General features: G+C 40.9%; 1 protein-coding gene across 6 annotated transcripts in view; it reads left to right on the top strand.

Moving 5' to 3' along the window:
• Positions 1-20,302, top strand: part of ATXN7 (ataxin 7) — an 86,638-nt gene that overhangs the window by 14,976 nt on the left and 51,360 nt on the right. Inside the window, exons 2-4 of one of the 6 annotated variants that reach the window (XM_066327258.1) lie at positions 3,462-3,554; positions 11,486-11,740; positions 12,244-12,312. In XM_066327258.1, the coding sequence (XP_066183355.1) occupies positions 11,497-11,740; positions 12,244-12,312 (313 nt within the window). In that variant the 5' untranslated portion in view covers positions 3,462-3,554; positions 11,486-11,496. Of the gene's footprint in view, positions 1-3,461; positions 3,555-11,013; positions 11,346-11,485; positions 11,741-12,243; positions 12,313-15,227; positions 15,325-15,470; positions 15,492-20,302 lie in introns of those variants that run through there. The other 5 variants (XM_066327260.1, XM_066327259.1, XM_066327257.1 and 2 more) reach the window with 5 other exon arrangements.

Raw genomic sequence — 20,302 nt, 5'->3', positions numbered from 1 at the left:
AGTCAGAGTTAAGACCCATCAAGTGCACTTCACTGTGCATAATTATTTTGCAATTTTTATCAATTATCCAAAAGGTGCTATTGCTTCTCCACTGATTAAGGTATTAGTTATGTAATTAAAATATTAGTTATTAAAGTTTGATCATTCTTGTTGTTAATTAAGATACCTATGCATGTTTCAGAATAACTTGTATCATTATTATATTGTGCACCAAATATTCTGTTGCATTTCTGTTTGCACAAATAATAGTAAATATTTAGGTGATTCTGAGGAACACTTGCTATTGGTATACACAGGAAATACATGAAATCTTGAGAAGCTGTAATTTTGTAATTGATGTTTGCAGAAGTTTGGTGTTTAATCTCTGAATGGAGCTGGTAGTTATTTTTCAGTCTCTGAAGATGAGAAGAATTGTGTCTCCCTAAGGGACTAGCAGGGCCAATTGTGCAGTTGGTGGTTCTGATACCATCTTTGCCCCCTGAGGTTCTCTAGTTGGTGGGTTCAGGGTCAGTCCAGCACAGGCAGGATTAGCCTGGGAACTGCTGGGGTTTAGCCTTGAGCTGCCAGCTGGCCATAACCCCTGGGCTGCTGCTGCCCTGCTCCTGCTCCCTCCACACACCCCTCCTGCTCCTGCCTCTCCAAGGGGCACAGTGACACCTCGTGAGGTTATCCCAGACGTGCAGAATGCCCAAGTGAAGCCCAGTACTGGGTGTGATTATACCCTGCGTGTCCACATCTTTGTTTATATAAATATAGCCTTTGCATTTTATCTTAAATTTGAATATTTAGTAGGTAGCATAGGGGAAAGAGTGTTCCAAAATTGAGGCACATTCTTTGGTGTGTATTTCTGGCACCTGAAAAGAAACAGAGTTAAAGGACCTTGGATAGCTGAGGCATTTGTTCTAATGGTTTCAAAAGTTAGGGATGCTCTATCACATACATTTCCATTTTCTTTATTTTAATGAGTTGATTTGCAATTACAATTTCCATGTAAATGTGTTTCCCCTTAAATGGATAATATGCATTAGTAATTGTAACTCTGCCTATATTATATGTAATCTGTGTAGATACAGTTTTGACTGGGGTATAGCTCTTGCTCTGCCAGGATGTGGTTTCCTGTCTTGCACATCAGTAACTCCTCGAAGTATTAAACAGCAATTTTGTCCAAGTTTCTTTGATAGTCAGGCAATGAGATGACATAATGCTTCTCTGGTTTGGAAATGCAGGCCTTTTTCCATTTTCCTGGATTGCTGCTTCAACTTTTTTTATCATTTTTCCACCTTTCAACTAGCTCTCCCTTTTCCAGGGTACCAAGGAGAGAGCTCCACCTGGCTTGTTCTCAATCATCCCATGACTTCTTGCATTACTCTCTGCTGACAGCTGTGGTTGTAATTGACCTGCTGTAAATTCTCAACAAGAATCATTCCTGTTCTCTGCCACCCATTATCCAGAGAAAGGGTTCTCTTTAAAGGGTCATTAAACTGTCAATTTATTCTTTTGAGACTTACTCTTATAACTTCTTTCAAACTCAACTGCAGGTGTAATCCCTACAGCAAAATTTACAGGTGGTGACTCTGGTCTTTCATATAGAGGAATAAAATTTTTGCTTATCCTTCCTTCACCCTTGTCTTGTTCATTTCTTTACTACCCTGTTTCTAGACCTGTAAGTCTTTGGAGATGTCTTCTGATTTATAGTTTTTGCTTTCATTTTTGCATGAAGCAATAGAACTTGCCTTTTATGAAAAGGTAACATTTACATCAGGTTAAAAGAAAGACGGTTTTGCATGCAGAGCTTTTATATCCCCTACAGAAATTAGGGTGGAGATGGAGGAGTGAGTTATTTCCACAGCAGGTAGGTCATGTACTTGAAGGGCTTAGGACTTTGAGGCTAAACTTTGAATGATCTTCTGTGAAGGGTGTGATCCATATCAATTCACTCTCCTGTCCTAAATTAATAAAGGACAAAAATGTAGTAAACACTGCATTGCATTTTCCTAGTTAGCAGCAGCAGGAGTTGAAAGAAATTTTTATACTGTAGTGTTCAGTGAGATTTGTATGTGTAAAAAGGAAATACAGCGTTTTCTGAAACTTGTAGTAGTGTAGAAATTTGCTAAGGATCACTTCTATTAAGCATGAAGCAAACAGTGCCTACAGGGGGGAGAAAAAAATAATATTGGACTTGGTCTCAAGAATTCCCCATTGAAAACAAGAAAAATTTGGATTTTATGCAGTTAACTAAAATATAATTAAGTGAGGATGTTCTTCTTAGGATCAGCCGTATCACTGAGCATAGTCAATCTTAGAAATAGTAAATATATCTCTAAAGGATCTCAGTCAAGGTAATGTTAGCTGCTAAGCTGCAGTTGAAAGGAAAAGATGAAAAAGGGTTTATCCTCAGTGCATAAAAATTCTTTAAAGGTATAAACTTAGTTGGCAGACATCTTCCCAGAGGAGCAGCCAGAAGTCAGGAAAAACTTCATTCTGCACCTTCCACTGGAGCAGAGCCCTACAGACTGGGGGACAGCTTGGATGCCCTCTTGGACTGCATTCCTCATGTCTGGACTTTCGTCCTTTGAGGGGAAAAAATAGTTTTCTCTGGAGTGCCATCCAGTCCCAGTGCTAGGTTGGCTTATTTATATATCTCTTCATGGCCTTTTAGTGATGAAAAAAAAAATCACTAGTTTAATTTCAAAGCACTTGTAAAAATGGAGTAATTGATCTTAAATATAACCTGTGCACAAAAATAGTTGAACTTTATTCTAGGTTTTAACAGGGCTTTGGTTTAGCTTTAATCCAGTTCAGCATTGATTTATGCTAAACCAAAGCAAACTGGGATTAAGTTTAGTTTATATAAACAAGTTTAATGAATGAAATTTCAGCATTGAATGAAAAGATCTTAAAAACCTGAGCTTGAGATGATAAAGCTCCTGTTTGTGGGAAGGCCTCAATCTGTACATTTCTCTAAATTCTTCATCAGTGGTACAGTGATGGTCCCTGATGTTGATTATGTGAAGGACATTTTTCCATGTTCTCTGGCGTGGTGGTAAAGCTGTCAAATGGCTGCATCCTGAGAGCCTGTTTTTGGAGTTGTTCTGTGTTTTAGAAAAATCCTGTGCAGAAATTCCTGCCCTGTCGTATTTCCAGCGTGTGATACAGACACAGCCATGTGCTTGGGAACCTGGTCACTAAGAGTCGATGCGAGTGCTGTAACTGGGCTGAAGATTGAGGTTTCATCCAATGCATACCTTTCTGGTAATGTCAGGCTGCCATTTAGAGAGCTGCTCTGTACAGAACACACCATAACAGCTCCCTGCTTACCTTTCAATTTGAAATCCATTGCACAAACTGTGTTTGCAAAACTGATAAAATGTTTCGTATTAGTTTTTAAATAGACACATCGTTAGGAAACGGAGTTAAGGTTTCAAATGTCTTAGTGCTGTACTCTTTTTCTTTTCTTTCAGAATTAATCAGGTACAAGTTAGGAAAAGCTTCCAAAATCTGAACAGATGAAGATCAATTGATAAATCAACCCAGCGATTCACCATACTTTCAAGGTACTGTGACATGCTTAACCAAATATTTTCCTTAAGCATAAGATTCTCATTCTTTAGATGTGAGAAGTGTAAGAGAACAGGATATTAGCAGGTTGCAAAGCAAGTCTGAAGTGTTACCAGATGCAGTGGGGAGACTTTTTTTAAATGCAGATGTTTAATGTATGCTTCAGTGGGAAATAAAGTGATGTTACAGTTAACCTGAAAGCAGTTCAACTTGGCATGCAACTGCCAAACTTACAATCCAGCTTAGTTTTATCTTTTTATCTTTCAATCAATTAGGTGAAGTGATTTGGAAAAGTAAACTTTGGCAGGTGGGGAGTATAGTAGAATCGATATTTTAAATTTATCTATTTATTTTTTATATTTTCGAAGAAGTAATCTTCATTTTCTGAATAACTATTTTTTCTATTTCTATGTTTCCATATGTTAAAGCATTTGAAGGCTGTTAGGCTCTGGCATATGCTATAGCCTACCCGCTGCATCAGTCCTATTATTTTACAAGTTCAGAAAGTGGAATTGTAATCTGAGATGAGACTGTACAGTTGCCTAACACCGTGGGTTTATTCTGCATAACTATGAACACATGAGTGTTCATTGCAGAATGTTATAAAAAAGAGAATATTGTGATAATAAATTGAAATTCTGTCTGAAGGGCTGCTAGTGCAGATTATTTTATCAGGTACTGCTCATTCATTGAAAGATTATCTGTTTCTTTCTCTGTTTCCCTTACATTTATCTTTACTCTTTATCATCACGTGCATTTCACCATTTTGTATATTTTTGCTTAACTCCATTAAAAAAAAAAAAGACTTCACTCTTATGCACAGATACGAAGAATCCAGACTATTATAGCCTGGCCAGTATTTGCTGGACATATCATCTTTTAATATATTTTAAAATAGATTGCAGCAGAAAGAGCCATTATGATTAGCGTGGATCTGGCCTGCAGAGCTTATTTAAGTGGCAGAGTTAACCTGGGTTCAAGAATTGTGGGGAACATTTGTTACTGTCTGGATCTCGCTATATCTAACATTTGAATCTGTAATACCTGAAATTTTTATAGCAAAATGCTTTCCTGGATTTTCCAGCAACCTGAGAGGTGACTGTCTTAGTGAACCCGGAGTGTCTGGGCTGCAAAATCTGGCTTTGTTCTTTCTACTTCCTTGCTCCACATCATTGAATAGGGCCACAACATCTATCAGGTTTTCATGTAATCCTAGGAAAGTCTAGATTGGAACAACTCTCTGGACATCATCTGGTCCAACCTTCTGTTTAAGGCAGATTATCTGAGGCCTAGTCAAGCTAAGGGTTAAATATTTTTGGCAAGAGAAAGTTCACAATTTTTCTGAGCAGCCTGTTCCAATATATAATAGTCCTCACAGTAAATATTTTGTTGTTGCATCTGTACAGAACTTCTGAACCAATTTGTGCCTGTTGCCTCTTGCCTTGTCACCTTGTTCCTTGTGGAAGAGAGTTACCTCCATCTTCTCTATAATTATCTTTTATTTCTTGGAAGACTGTGATTACATCTCACCTGAAGCATCTCTTCTTTAGGCTGAATGAACCCAATTCCTTGTAATTTTTTCACAAACTTTTCCAACCTTCTACTCACTCTGTGGGCTCTCTGCAGGACCCTGTCCAGTTTTTTAATGTCTCGTGAAGTCATCCAGCCTGTCACAATCTCTGTGCATAGGGACACTTTGGATGGATCTATTTGTCTCCAAGTTTTTGTGTCACCTGCACACTTGATGATGTATTTATCCCTGTCGTCCAGATAATTCTAAAAGATATCGGATAGGATTGAGCCCGATGTTGATCCTTAAGGAACTCTGTGGCTGATTGCCATTTGATTTTGAGCCCTTCCCGCCCTTTGAGCACAGCAGTTTAGCCAGTTTGCTGGCAACCTCATGGTCCCCTTCTGTGACCTTTCAAACTACCTCTCTTAACATCCTTGAATGCCTCCTGTCAAGTCCCACAGACCTGCCCATGTCCAATCTGTGTAATATTTTGTTATTAACTCACTAAGCATGTGGTCAGAGCAGGTGGCATCAGCAAAGCATCAGCAGGCAGCAGTCAAACATGAGAAGAAAGATTAAAATTAAATTTCCTTGCGCCAGGGTTCTTAGGATCCCTGGTTTGATGTTAAAAGCACATCAGAGGATATGGGGCCTCAGCAGCTTCCCTTCACAGATAGTGTGGCTGTGGCCACAAGGAACTCGAGTTCTGTGAGCTGTGCTTGCAGCCAGAGTCTTAAACTGGCAAGAAACCAGGCAGGTTATGAAACCTGCAGAAGATCAGTAGTACCAAATTGTCCCCATCAAGTGCTTTGGTTTCAATAAATAGAAATCCAACATTAATGTTTTGTTACAATTGGCTTGAACAGCTGTGTACTTGAATAATTCTAAGTTGTAATATCATATTCTCTGTGTATAAATGAGAATCTAAAAGGTCATACCTGTTTATGATTCCTCTGATTAAAATGATTCATCTGCACAGTTAGGTTGCTAAAATTGTTTTAACATTTCCAAATTCAAAAGGTAATTTCAATACCTTATGTAAAATTAGTAAACATTAGTTTGATTTCCAGATCATTAACTGGATGCATTTTGTGTAGTTTTGCCTATCTACCTTGAACACTTGGAAACTTTGTATCACTACAAAGTGTTTTCTCTGTAAATTTCCCTCCAAGAATTGAAGGTGTATGTTGTCATTAAGGAGGGCAAAGATCTGTGCTCCTCTATCCGTTATTATGCTTTAGATCACTATGTTGTGAATTCTTGCAGACATATTTGAAAGTTAAGTAAAGAAGGAAGTGGTTTTAGTCCTTTGCTAAGTTCTTAATGCATGTAATAACATTATCTTATAATTTGGGGGTAAAAGTGTTACTGTGATGTTTGGATAAACATATAAGGGCATCTGTTACATTCTCCTCTAATGCCAAATTCTTTGCAGATTTACTTGTTTGCCTCCATTCCTCAATTCTCCCTTCTCAGAAAATGATACCTTAAGTTAGTATTCTAATCTTAACAGTATTATTCTTTCCCCTGGTACGGGTGGTTTGTAGTAGGTATGCACAATAATTTATTTTCCAGCATTTAAAGTAGCTGTATTCCAATGCTTCTGCACATCTCCAGTTTCACCTTTGAAGTGTTACTTATAAATAAAATTATACACATCAACCTATTCCCAGGATCCATGGGGAAAAAAGGATAGTAGACTAGCAGGATTTCTTATATAATTTTTTTATTGTGTGTTCCTTATGATTAGTATCATTTTTCAGGGTCATAATCCTGTGTGTAGTTATAAAAGGAGAAGTTGCTGATTTCCTGGATGTTAGAGTGAACTACAGATTACCATAATGTGTTTTTCTTAGTGTATTAATATTTTTCTATAATGGGGCTTAAATTAAATGGTCTGTTTGTTATGGCTGGGTAGTTCTGTTTTCATCTGGATGTCTTGATTTATGTGAACTTTTTCTCTCTTGCTTCCATAGTTGCCCAATTATAGTCTGACATTTCTCATACTGGAGATACATTTTAAAACACATAGAATGTGCTCCCTGTTCCAGTGTTTTCAGTAGAAGCTGATGGGAGGGTCAGGACTTCAGCATATCAGCTGCTTGAGTTGTCACTTCATCCTGAATCCCACCTACCAACAAATAATGACATTTGATCTTAGTTTTTATGCCCTTCTTGGCTATTTCATACCTTTGGCTAGAATGAACTTACTTGATTTTGTTTAGTGCCATAATGCCCCTCAGAGCTTCTCCTTGACAGACTTTTTGTGAATTCACTATTTTCCTTTCTTCTGAGTACTGATAAAGTGACACCCCCGTGGATTCTCCCTGTCCCTCCCTTTGCACTTCAACTCTCACATCCTTTCACATCCATTGTGGAAAACCATCGGTGAATCGTGTCATTGTACTTCTGCTCTTAAAAGAGTTTGGCTGCAGATTCATCCTTCCTTTTTCATTCCAGTTAAGAGTTGTCATATCTCAGGTCCTATACAGAGGCTGTCATACAGATTCTAACTGAACAGCTGAAGTAGGTGTTCCCTGTTTGAACGGCTTTCCCGGACCACCTGGCAAAAGAATGAAACCTGCTGGTACAGGTGAAAAAATGCCTGCAGTGTCATGCCTTGAAAAAACCATCCGCTGCAGTTTTCAGCAGTTGCATGCTGTTTGTAGGCATACATTTAATCATAGTGTTGCCAGCCATCTTTAATATATTGTTAAATCTACTTAGTGAGCTTTAAAACTGTGAGTTTTCCTTTTCTGTATGTTTTGTTTCCTGTTTTTGTCTCCTTTCTTTGCTTTTGCAGGCGGTGTTATATGTTTTGTTTGTTTATGCTTTCTTCACATCATTACTTGAGTGTTTTCTCTACTTCATCCACTGTTTTCTGCTGTTTTCCTGCCTCATGTTTTTCCTTCTCTACTTTCTCTTTGAGCTTAACTCCTCCTTGCGTTTTCTCTCTTGTTCTCCAAATACTTGTTCTCATTCACAGGTATGAGCAGTTCATGGTTTTTCACACATTGTCTCAATCCCAGTGCTACTGCTTGGGCTATTTTGCTTCCTCAGATAAGTCTTTAGAACCAGTGGCATTTCTGAGCTCCTTTTTGTTCTGTTAAAGAGAAGTATTGGCTTCTAGACAGTTCTACACTCTCGAATGTTCTCCCCACTCCTGGCCAGGTTCACCCCACTTAATCCTGGATGTCTAATGCAGGTGCCTAATTTATGTGTGTGGTCATCCATGGCAACATCTGTGGTCAGTGGAAAGAGAAGGGCTTCTTCAAATAGTGGTTTGCACCAGGAGGGGCCAAACTGATCCCAGAAGTATCCTTTCCTCTTTGCTGACCACCAAGGGAGCTCTGGATGACTGCTCTTCTGACCGGATGTCTCAGATTTGTGACAGTCACCTCTGTTAAAGTCTACTGCCTGTACATGTGTTTTCAATTCTGATCTCCTTCTAACATGATGGATTTTCAGGGATTTCCCTCTTTTTCCCTAAAATAATCAATGCATCCATGTACAGCATTATGGAAACAATGTAACAAAATTGAACCGGTGTGCTTTAAAGGGCGCAAACAATGTATTCAGCCTAATGACTTTGTGGGGAGAGAAAGTTCTCGCCACTTCCAGCCCTTGTAAAATTAGTTTTTCATCTGCCCCTATTCCTGCTGTCTGACTAATCAGTCTTGTGCACTGAACTGATGAACTGATCCTTCTGCTGCCACTTCCCTCCCTCTGCTGGAATACTGATGTACTCACGGCACAGTGAGAAAATATTTCAGTAGCGGAAGGTTTACTAAAGGACAGCCTGAGGCCCAGACTGCAGAATTAGATCTTGAGTGGGAATATATAGGGAGAGAAGAAAAGCTGTGAAAGAGGGAGGCTAAAAATGCAACAGCCAGATTGAAAGAGCAGAGAAGAGCCATAAAGGGGATAATCAAAGCTGTATGAAATAACAGTGGCGTGTGCTTTTACCTGTGTGGCTGGCACTTCTGAAGCAAGAGGCACTTCTGAGTAACTTGATGAGTGTCAACTTTAGACACTAAGAAGTAGTTTCCAATCCACTGGCTTGTTAATGTAGTTAGTTAATTGATGTAATTTTGCCGATTTTTGCATAATTTGACATAAATACATTAGTAATGTTTAAAGAAAAGAATCATGTGATGTGTGAACATGAAATTGATCTGCCATGGTCAACTCTGTCACTGTTAAAGGGTAGGTGATGGTGTTCTATGACTCTGTTTGGTCACTTGTCACTATATTTACTTTATGATTTATGTAAAGTAAATAATAGAAAAATCCTTTATGAGTTTGATGGACACTTGGACATATCAAAGGTTCTTTTTCAAACTGTAGCTGAGGCAGCTTTCTGACAGCTTACTCCAGGACAAAGCTGCGTGAATGAAGTTTATAACAGAAATGAGAATATTTGATACAGAGAATATAAATCTATCTGTAACTTGCTTTATCCTATGGCTGAGTCAGCTATGGATGCTATCTTAGACCCTATTTGTGAAGAACTGTTGAAGAACTAAGCTTGAAAGAAATCAGGCATAGGTTTTTTACCTATCTGGTTTCTACACCACACAAAAAAAGCTGAGGTTCTGTTCAGAAACCGTTCGGCATCTGACTGACATTTTTCTTCCAATGATTAAAGTTCTTAACTTTAATTATAAATAGTTTCCTATATTATAAAGTATGCTATTTGATAATTAATCAAACAATAATGCACTCCATTAATCTTTAGACTCTGGTTCCATGAACACCTTTATTTGTGCTCAGACTAAGATGAAGAGTTTTGGGAAGCTACAGACAGGGTAGAAAAGAGCCAGTGTAACTGAAACATTAGGGCCCAGCTCAAGAGGCTGATGGCCTTTGATAATTAATTCTGCTGCAAATGTCTGCAGTAGAAATCAGTGTTGCTCTCTTTACCTAAATTTTATGGTCTTGGCCTTTTATGAAGTAGCTAAGTTAGACTTCAAGTTGATCAGGGGAGAGAAGAATCATGCTAGCTGCTCTGTATTAGGTCTGCAGTTTTATGAGAGATGTTCTGAGTGTGACATAAATTATCAATTGGGTGGAACACTGAAACTGTTCTTATAATTACAGCCTATGCTATCCCATATGACTGGTGTGATGAGCTTGAATTTATAGATTTTATATGCATAAATTTGGTAAGAAACATCTTTAGTTTCTATAGTCCCACACTTCAAATGAAAGCAGAAAACGAAAATTAGCTAAGCCTGCATGTATATGCACCTCTGCAGGTTAAACAAATTTATTTACGGTTCTGATTTCTGCTGTGTGGTTTTGCAAATACATGTATGAGATCTGTCAGCAGTTCCACTGACAGTGCCAGTCCCATGCTCTGAGTACCTGTAGAGGAGGCAGCACATCAGATTTACATATTTTCAGCTGCTCTTTGAGGATGTTTTTACTGACAGTGGCGTCAAGCGTGGCCAGAAGTCGCTCCAGATCATGACCTGACAGTTTGACTTTGGTACTTGAACACTTTAGTGAAGAAGACTGTAATAAATGAATTCTAAATCCAGGTTTGTTTTTTTTTTAATCAAAGAATTTGCTTTTGCAAAGCTTAGAGTTTGTAACTTGAAGTTAGCAGGTACGACAGCATCCTTTAATCCTCGCTTTTTGACACGGCAGCTACGTCATCGCAAAGTTTAGGCAAGGAGGTGAAAAAAAAAAAAAAAAAAAGCTGTTTAAAAAAGAAATGTGTAATAACAATGAGAAGGCCCTTTCCTTAGGAGACAAGTTACGGTATAAAGCAGGAAACTCGCTCGGTGTCCCCCTGCGCCCGGGGCCGGGCGGTCGCCGCGGGCGAGGAGCGAAGGGAGGGAGGCGATGGGAGGGAAGGAGCCGGGGGGGACGGGGACGCGCCCGCCCGGAGCGAGTTTCCTGCTCGCCGCTGCCTTTAAGGAGGCGCCGGGTTTAAGGTGGACCGGCGCTGAGGGCGGGGCGCGCCCGCCCGGCTCCGCCCGCAGCGTCGCTCTCCGGTCCGCCCCCCTCGCCGGGGCAGCGGGTGCCAGGCGGGGTTGTGATGCGGCCGTTGTTTTTGTAGGGTCGCGGGGCCGCGGTGCGGGGAGAGCGAGGCGGCCCATGGAGCTGGGGTACGCCTGGCAGGTGGCGTAGCCGTGCCCGCCCCCGCTCCCTTCCGCCGCTTTGTTAGCGCGAACACAAGCGCGCCTCACCTACACGGTGAAGAGGAAGGCAGCGCTCCCCGCACAATAATGGGCACCCGGGCGCTGCCCCCCGGGCCGCCGCAGAGGTGAGTCGGCGCCGCCGCAGGGCCTCAGGTTCCCCGCGGGGAGGAAGCAGAGCGAGCGGGCGGGCTGACAGCGCCGCGGCGCTGCCTTAAGAGCGGGGCGCCACCTTAAGCGGCCGCTGACTTTTCTCGTTACATTGTAGCAGCGGAAAGAATGTCGGCGCGGGCCGCGGGTGACGTCAGGAGGGAGCAGCGCGGCGCGGCCGCCAGGCAGCGGCAGCGGCGGCCCCGCCACGGCGAGGGAGGAGGCGGAGGAGGCGGGAGCGGCGCCGGCCCCGCCGCCACCGCAGCGGCAATGGCGGCCGTCGGGGAGCGCAGGTCCCTGCCCAGCCCCGAGGCGATGTTGGGGCAGCCCTGGAGCCACTGGGTCGATGCTGCTAAACTTCACGGGAACGACGGTGAGTGGCCGCCAACCACCATCCCCCCTCCCCCCCGCTCCTCCCCGGCGCACCCCGCCGGTGCCCCGGGACGGCACGGCGGCGCTGCCGGGCCCGGCGGGGAGCTTGGGTCCGTTCCCACCCCCGGCGTTCGCGGCCGAGTTCGTTGTCCGGTGCGCGCCCCCCGGCCGCGCTCGGGAGCGGCGGGCAGCGCCTGCCCCAGTTCCTGTAATCCGGGACACGGTGCGGGGAGCGAGGAGCCGGTCCCCGGAGCCCGGCACCTCCTGCCCTCGATTCAGCCTCGGCGTGGGGCGGGGAGCTCCCGCCGCAGGTGAGGCATCCCCGCCGCTGACAGCGGCTCCCCCGCTCCGGGGCCCAGGAGCCCTCGGTCCCTCCGCTCCCGTGTTTACTGTCGTGTCCCTGCGTGTGCCCGCGGGGGAATGGGCTGCGGGTCACGAGCGAGGGGTCGGATCCTACCCTCTGGCTTTTCCGTGCATTGAGATCTTGTGGCTTTTTGGTTTTAGGAACAGCATTAGAAGAAAGTTTCAAGGAATACGGAAGAAACCGAGAAGCAATGCGACTTTGCCGAGAAGGTGAGTGCGATTCATTCTTGAAGAAAAGTGGACGAAGAAGTTTTCTTCCTCATTTCTACTTAGCAGAGGGTTAGGCATGGGAAAGAGAAAGGATCAGAGTTTTCTATTGGATTGGATTTAGGACTGGTGGCCTGTCAGTGACTGGTGTAATTAGCGTTGTTATTAAATTAATACGTGTTTTGAAAACTACGAGTTAGGGCATAGACCGTCTTTACTGTGTTTCTCTATTTTTTATTTTTTTTTTCTTTAGACTATAAATAATCCTGAGGAAGCTCTGTGACCAACACTGATAAAATCTTCTCTTGAGTTACCATATTTTTTGTTCTTGGTATAATCCATGTCAGTATTTCAATACCAATCCCTTCTTCTGTCATGTCAATGTGTTATGTTTATTGCTTGGGACTCTGCTAAATGAGAGTGACCTTTCACCTGTGATTAGCAAAAGCCCATTACGGCCTAGTTTCTTGCAAGAGTAACAATGCTGCTTGGAGTTGTAAGCAGATGATGAATGAAAGCTATAGATTATTATTTACATTCTGACAGGCAGTGGAAAAAAGGAAGCGATGAGTCTGATTTATCATGTTAATTTTTGTTTGTTTTTCTAATTTAGTGATTGTTTTAGAACAGAGAAAGTTTTAGAACCTTTCTTAATATTGCTGGTTCTTGGTTCCTTCTGACTGCCTGAGACATGTGCCAGAGAATAGGCCCAACTGTTTTAAATACTAGAACAGTTAGACCCGAGTCATTTATTTGCTGTTGTTAGAAATGGAAGACTGAGTTTGTGGACATGGTTTACAATCACGGGAAGCAGAACTTGCCAGCGACCTTAGGAGATGATCTGATTCAGCCCTTACCCACTTGTGAGCTGCAAGCAGTAAATGGAACCTCAAGCAAGGTGGCACAGGCTAGCAGGATTGGGAGGCAGTGATCCATATTGCGTCTGAATCAAAATGGCTATTTTTTTTGTAGAATTCCTAATGTTGCTAAAATTTGAAAAATACAGTTTCTAGGATCAGTTGGTGGTCAGTGGCTCGGAAGAAAGATGCAATAGGCAGCTGTGCTGCAGCATTCAGATTCACTTGTGTTGTTTTGCTATCTTCTTAAGTGTTTCTGTGAGTTCTTAGGCACTTGAAAAATCACTTTATTGCCTCAATGCCAACTTCCAATCTAATAATTGTACTGGATATGTAACTCATTTTTCTGAATAAGCAAATCATACAAATGCTAAAAAGCATTTATAACAATGAACATACATGTTATCAGAGTAAAGATTTTACCAATAAGGGTTTTCAAACATTTGCTCTTATTTCTACCTCTTAAAATGCAAGCATCTAAGGTTTCCAGATTCTAAAGATTAGCTGGCAGGGTAAAGAATAATCTATCCTATTTTTTTCCCACTGGAGAGAGATCATTAAGCTGTTTTTGCACAGGCAGATCACTGAGACACAGCTTTTCTGCACTGACTCCAACCAAGTGAATGATTGGTAGGGTTATGAGTTGAAGGAAGCGCATAAAATACTTAGAGAATTAAAAGTGAAACTTAGGAGCCCTGTCAGGCTTCCAGAAGTCTATTTATTTTGTTTGCTTTATGATATATGAATGAGACACTGGCTTGGCATATACCTGTAGCTGGTCTGTAGGGAGCTTGGCCTGCTGCAAAATAGAGCTAGAGTAGTATTAATTAAGTTTAGATTAACTTAACTTAAGGAAGTAGGGGAGCAGCAAACATGCCAGCATACGTACATGTTATCAAATAAAACTTTGAAAATGCTCTAAGTATTCCTTTTCCCAGGAAGTATTTTGCATTCAAAATTGAGAAGCAAACAGGTATTAAGGAACTGGACTTTCTAAACCTTGGTTCTTAAGAGAGAAAGGTGAACCTAAAGTGTAAATTTTGTTAAATCCACTTTAACCTCAAGACCTTTGTCATGGTACCCCACAGTATTTTAACTACAAGTAACAACAGAACTCCTTGTGTAAGAAAGTTATTTCTTTACAGATTGGGAGTTGACTCTGAGGCCCAGCTTCACAAAAGGATTTCAAGGTTATTTAGGCTAATTTAACCTTGCATTGCAACTCTTCCAGTTTGCATAAAAGAATTAAATATTCATGGCCTGGAGAGGGAGCAAAAGAAGGAACATGACTTTACAGCCCACATATTAGAATTGGGTTCAAAACCAAGAACCATTTTCTTTATTTAACAATTGTCAGGCTCCCACTGGCCAGTGTCTCCACTGGGGTATGGGTGGTAGTTAGTTGTTTCTTTTCCCACGTGCTGTTTCTCTGCATTTCCTGGTGGGAATGGCCTCATCCTCAGCGTGCCTGGTGGCAAGAGGTGGATTTCAGCCTCGAAGGCAGTTGAGTGTGAGTCTCCTGAATGAAGAGTGAATGTTCTTGTTGTAACACTGTATTAGAAAAGGGGCTTAACATTGCCAGCTTCTCCCTTTGTTAAGCCTTAAAGGCAAAGAATGATGCATGCTATTTCTTTTAAAGGAATAAAGGAGGATGTAACTGTGTGATTCCACAGCAATATTTGCAAGCAGTGGAGAGAGGCAGGATTTCAGACACACCTTTGTGTGTAGCACTTTCTATTTGCTGATTAGGCAGCTCCTCTCTCAGCATTTTAGAAGGTTGTGAAGCCTGATGAGTTCTTAATATCTGTCAATGATGCTAGTTCCATGTAGAGATCAGGAAACCTGTCTCAGACATGGGGTTTTTGCTGTATCTAACCCCCTTTGTTATAACCAAGCTCACATTGAAGTAAGAACTAGAATTTGAATTTGGGCTTCCTAAACTCCCAGTGCTTGTGTCTCATACTTCCCTGTTTCTTTTTCACTGCTCTTATATGCTTTCTGTTCTGCTAATACATAATATTAAATCATTCCTGCTGGGATCCTCACTGACCATCATCAAAGTGAGAAACTCGCTGGATACTTTCCTACGTGTTGCTTTTTGAGACAGTAACAATCCACGCTGAGCTTTGATGTAGAAATCAGAGCTGCAAGAAATAAGGTATGGACCCAATGGACTTGACTGGCTCTTGGTATGAAAAATCCCCAGGAGATGGAAGTGAGAGAGGGATACCCAATGGGATGGGAAGATTTTACTTTAAAATAAGCCTTAACCTTTACTCTGACTTTGTGCACTGAAGCCTTCTTCTGCTAAGCAATCCTATCAAGGTAAGAATGTGTTAGAAGGAATTGTGCTTATTAGTTATTTTCATATATAATTGATGTGACAGAATCTTTTGGCTCATGCAGTCACTTAATTACTTACTGCTTTGTGAACCAGCTAAAGGTGTGAATCCTCTGCCACTCACTTGTGCTGTGATGAAGCAAGGATAGCATGTTGCATTATAATATGTAGATGAATTCCAGAACAGTAAGGCAGAAAATCTCATTATCTTTATGCATTTTTCCTATATTTTAAAATGAAACTTTGCTGAAGTGTATCTTCCAAGCTTATATGATAGTGGGAGCGAGGGCCGTTGGATGCAGCCAAAATGTTTTCAGACACTCAGTTCACCTTGGAGGTGCAGTAGGTCTTAAAAGCAGGTTGATGTGTCTGTAGTACCTGACACTGTTTGATTTGAAGAAAAAAAAGATTCTTCGTATCAAACCTCATAATCAGTGCTTGAAACAGTTTTTCAGGAGGTCCTTGCTAACTTGTGCTGAATTTAGTTTGCTTTTAAGAAATTTTCTAGTCCATTGTTGCGAAGAGGATCTGTAAATAGAACTGTGAGTGTAGAGTTCATGCGTGGTAACTTTGACAGGCTTCAACAGAGGCAACTGTTGCTTCTTGCAAAATTTAACAACAAGTTGGCTCATTTTGCTCAGTGAAAGGGTAGAGAAGCTGTGGATGGAAACAGTGAGAACCAAAGTTATTTATTGGGGCTGGGGGCCTAAGCCTCTCCCACCAACCAAGGAACTCTTGACTCTCCCCAGAGTAAATGTTCAATTGCTAAAGGTTGTCATAAATGTTCCTTTAAATAAAACAAGAATGTGGGGAAAAAAATCCAAAATAAGAAACCCAAAACCAAGCCATCTCCACCCCCAAATCTGTATTGGAGAGTCAGAGAGAGACAACCCATGTACATCATCATTACATAGACCATTACTTATTAATTTGTGCAACCCTTTTGAAGTGGATAACAGTCTGTTGTATTCTTATACTGACTCATAAAATAATTTTGAAATACTTAAAACTATAAAAATTCTAAGAAAGGAAACTAGGATCTCAGGAAAATAAAAGCATGGGGAGCAGAAAAGAGATTTGGTTAGATAATTTAAAGTTGAATGTTTCTTTTTAATAGGGTATTCAGTGGATGCTGAAGCTGTGGTGTCTACTAGAGCTTAAGCACCTCATTCTTTCAGTTACACATACAGCCCCTTTTTTTTAGTTTGTTTGGGTTATTTTTGTGCGTGTTACATCCTTTGAGAGGTGAATTCCTTGGTACTGTCTATTTCAAGCACTTCACTGGTACTGTGACCACAGCTTAGAGTTAACTGGCAACAAATAGAGGAGGAGGACAGAACATCTGTAACTTGGGTCACAGGTCAGAATTGGTGGTGACTGTGGAGTGATGTAGCACAGTACCAGTCTTACAGCTTTTAGACTATACTGTCTTAATAAAGCAAGTGTTGAATTTTCTGTGGGAATGCAGATTGTCAGGTTTTGGTAGGCACCTTCAGAAGACACTCTGGAAGGTTTAGTGACAGTAGGAATCAGTCAGGAGAGCACGTGGGAGCAAACTCTGTTCAGCATCGCGTCACCTGGTAACAGCTGAACTTCTGGTCTTTGACAGTTAGTATATCTTGGGGGATAAAAAAAAGGTTCTGTGAACCTCTAGGGCATTCAGTAGAAACTCTGAGGTTTGATTATATTAACTGCTATTAATGGAAGTTATCAGAGCTGTGGCAGTACTAAGAGCCATGCAATGAACCCTCGTACTTCTTGAACTCTTTCTATGATGGGTTGAGCAGTGAAATCCAGGCCTGAGAGGCTCACTAGAAGCATCTTTATCACATAGACCCAAGGTCTAGAATTTTCCCAGCAGCAGGTTCCATAAATAATTAAAGCATCTGTTCCAATATTAAGTTGTAAATACAAGTAAGAGACAGCATCTTATTTCAAATTTAAATTTGTTTTTATTCAGCCTTGGGAAGTGCTTCGTTGAGTTGATTTTTTGTTGTGTCAAATCATATCACAGAGATGCTTAGAGGGCTCTATAGTCCTTTACTACCTGCAAATACACTTGTGAGAATTTTTAATAGATTGAAATAAATATTTTAAGGTAGCAGTACAAAGTGCCGTGCTTCTTTTTAGACATTCTGCATAGCTCTTCACAGCCTGTAATCAGATAAATCTCTTCTTCATTTCATTGCATTTTAATTGGCTATTTACACAAATTGTTTTAAGGTTTTGTGGACTGGTTATCATAAAACAATTACAGGGAGACTTTGAAATTACATTGAACTGTTTAGGAAAATTGTGGAGGTTTTATGAGATTGCTTGAAAAATATGCAATTTGAAAGGATGTTACTTCTGAAATTCTCTGCAGTGATTTGTCCTAATTTTTTCTTGGTTTTTTTTTTTTTTTTGAATCTAAGCTCTGTTTACAATATTTAATTATTTCTGGCGAGATGAGTCAGGTGTTATAAATAGAATATTGTGATGTTAGACTGCAAGTTAGAACTGTGTCATCTCATATGCTTTAAAGATACTTTGCAGGTTTTAGGTATTACCATACTGTTAGTGTGGTAATGCAAGGCCTTGGGGATTTTGGCTGGAACTGCAGCAACAAGACTGTCTTGATCTGTCCATAATATGTGAGGAGCAGGGTATTTTCTTTTTTACAAGAACCTTTTGAAATAGTTGTCTGTACACATACGTAACAGTCAGGAATTCACTGTTATCTAATGCTTCTTAAGTGGTATGTATGATTAGCTCGGTTATCCCTGTGCAGGAGAGGTGATAATACTTGGTTAAAGCACAGAAACGACACAAAAACCAATCTATATTTAACACCAAGAACTCGGTGAGAGAAGAACAATGCAATAAATATGTAGAAATGTGACTTTTGTACACGGTGGTAACTTTGTCATCTGAGTAGAGCAGGAAAGACAAAAAGGCTTAGTGAAGGATACTTTTAAATAAATTGGGTTAAGAGGATGCAGATTACTCTCTCTAAGGTAACTATTTTAAAAGATGTTTCTTCCATTGCAGCAGATCTATAAAAGTGAATGTGTCTACTTCTTTCAGCTTTCCTGGCTATGGCCAGCCTGTGGCTGGAACTGCTGAAGGTTGTCTGGGGATAGGTGTGATCTCTTGTCTCTTACAAGACAGAAAATATTCCTTCTTTCACAAACCATTGTAATATTTGACTTGTAATTAACCATTCTAAATAACCTCTAGGATGCTTGAAAATTTTTTCTCTTCCTATGTAATGAATGAAATAATCCGCTGCTGTGGAAGTTCCCCATATGTATGATATTCAATGTTATTTCCTAGGAATTCTTACAATGTAGGTGACAGAACAGAGATGAATAGAGCTTTGTACTTACACTTAAAACTTAAGTTTTTTAGCAGGAGGTGTTAAAATCTGACAAAGGGAATTCAAAGTCTAATGTAGCAGAGTAGCATGATTATAAAAGCAGTTGTCATAGGAGGCAATAAATTCATTGTAATCTGTGTTCCCACTGCTAGAAGGCTTTGCACAGTCAAAAGCTGTCGCTGCTTGAGCAGGCTGTGAGCCAGGACTGGTGCTGGTGGCTCTCACACTCATTCTTGTGGCAAGTCAGACACTCATGGTAACCCCAGATACTCCAGGGTATGACAGGATGTGACTTCATCAGAGTAAACTGCGCACGCAGCTGCTCCCACATTGCTTGGAGTTACGATTGCTGGGTTTGGAAATGGCAGATATTCTGGGTTATTGGCTCAGGTAGGTTAGGAATACTCAAATGCTCAATGACTTGTGTGTGCACATGCCCATCAACCATTTGGAATAAGCTGTTTTGTGGTAACGTGTTCCAAATGAGAGAGATTATTTATTTAAAGGCTCACCCCCACCCTGATCTCCACTTCTGATAGATTTGGCATAGCCCATGGATGAAATTCACTGGTGATATAAGGGGAAAGGGATAATTGGTTATGCCTTGTTTTCTGTTGGGGGGATTATAATAGGCAGAAAACATGTAGTGTTCTTGATCTGCTCTTCCTTCTGTTGCTAAGCAGGACTTGAATCTTCATTGACTGTCTGTAGTGCAACAGAAAATGCAGCTTTCTCAACTGGCACAAAAAAATATGCACAAAAGAGCTGAAGAGCTAAAATCCCATAGATTGCAATTTTGAGCTTAAGTCCATATTGCTTTGTTTCTGAAATCTAGAGCTCTCACTGTTTCCTTTGCAAGCAAGTTGGTTGGATGCTTTCTCATTGATACGGTTGCCTGGAAGTCCTATAGCAGCTTGCCTTAAAATGAAGTGTAGAGGCTTTAATGAGTTAAATTTGAAAATCAAGTCCTATGATGAGTACACAGTAAATTGGATGTTTGCTTTCCATGGACATCATATTCTGTTGTATTTTACCCTTCATAAATTTAACTTTCAGTGTATGGTTTTGTTCATTGACTGAATAAGTGGCATAGTAGATGCTGTGAGTAGGAAAATGGGAGTTCTGGTGGTTTATTAAGTGTTATCCGGGGATGTGGGGTCTTGTGAGCCACTGAAGTCAGCAGAGGTTTTTTTGTGACTGGAAGGAGAATGTAGGATGAGGTTGTGGGGCTGAGTGGGTGAGAGAGGAGACAGCCATGTTCACTGCAACCTCAGTGTCAGACAGACACCAAAGGTACTTCACTATACAAACATTTCATTGTCAGTCCCTAGATATTATAGCCATGGCATTGTCAAGGTGTATATACCCTAAATTACACCCTCTGGCTATTGTTTCAGGTGAAACTACAGAGGAAAATCTGTATCAGTTTACACCTAG

This window comes from Sylvia atricapilla, chromosome 11 (assembly GCF_009819655.1).
Source record: "Sylvia atricapilla isolate bSylAtr1 chromosome 11, bSylAtr1.pri, whole genome shotgun sequence".
NCBI lineage: Eukaryota > Metazoa > Chordata > Aves > Passeriformes > Sylviidae > Sylvia > Sylvia atricapilla.
Note: the sequence above shows the minus strand (reverse complement) of the source record. Positions and strands in the feature narration are given on the sequence as shown.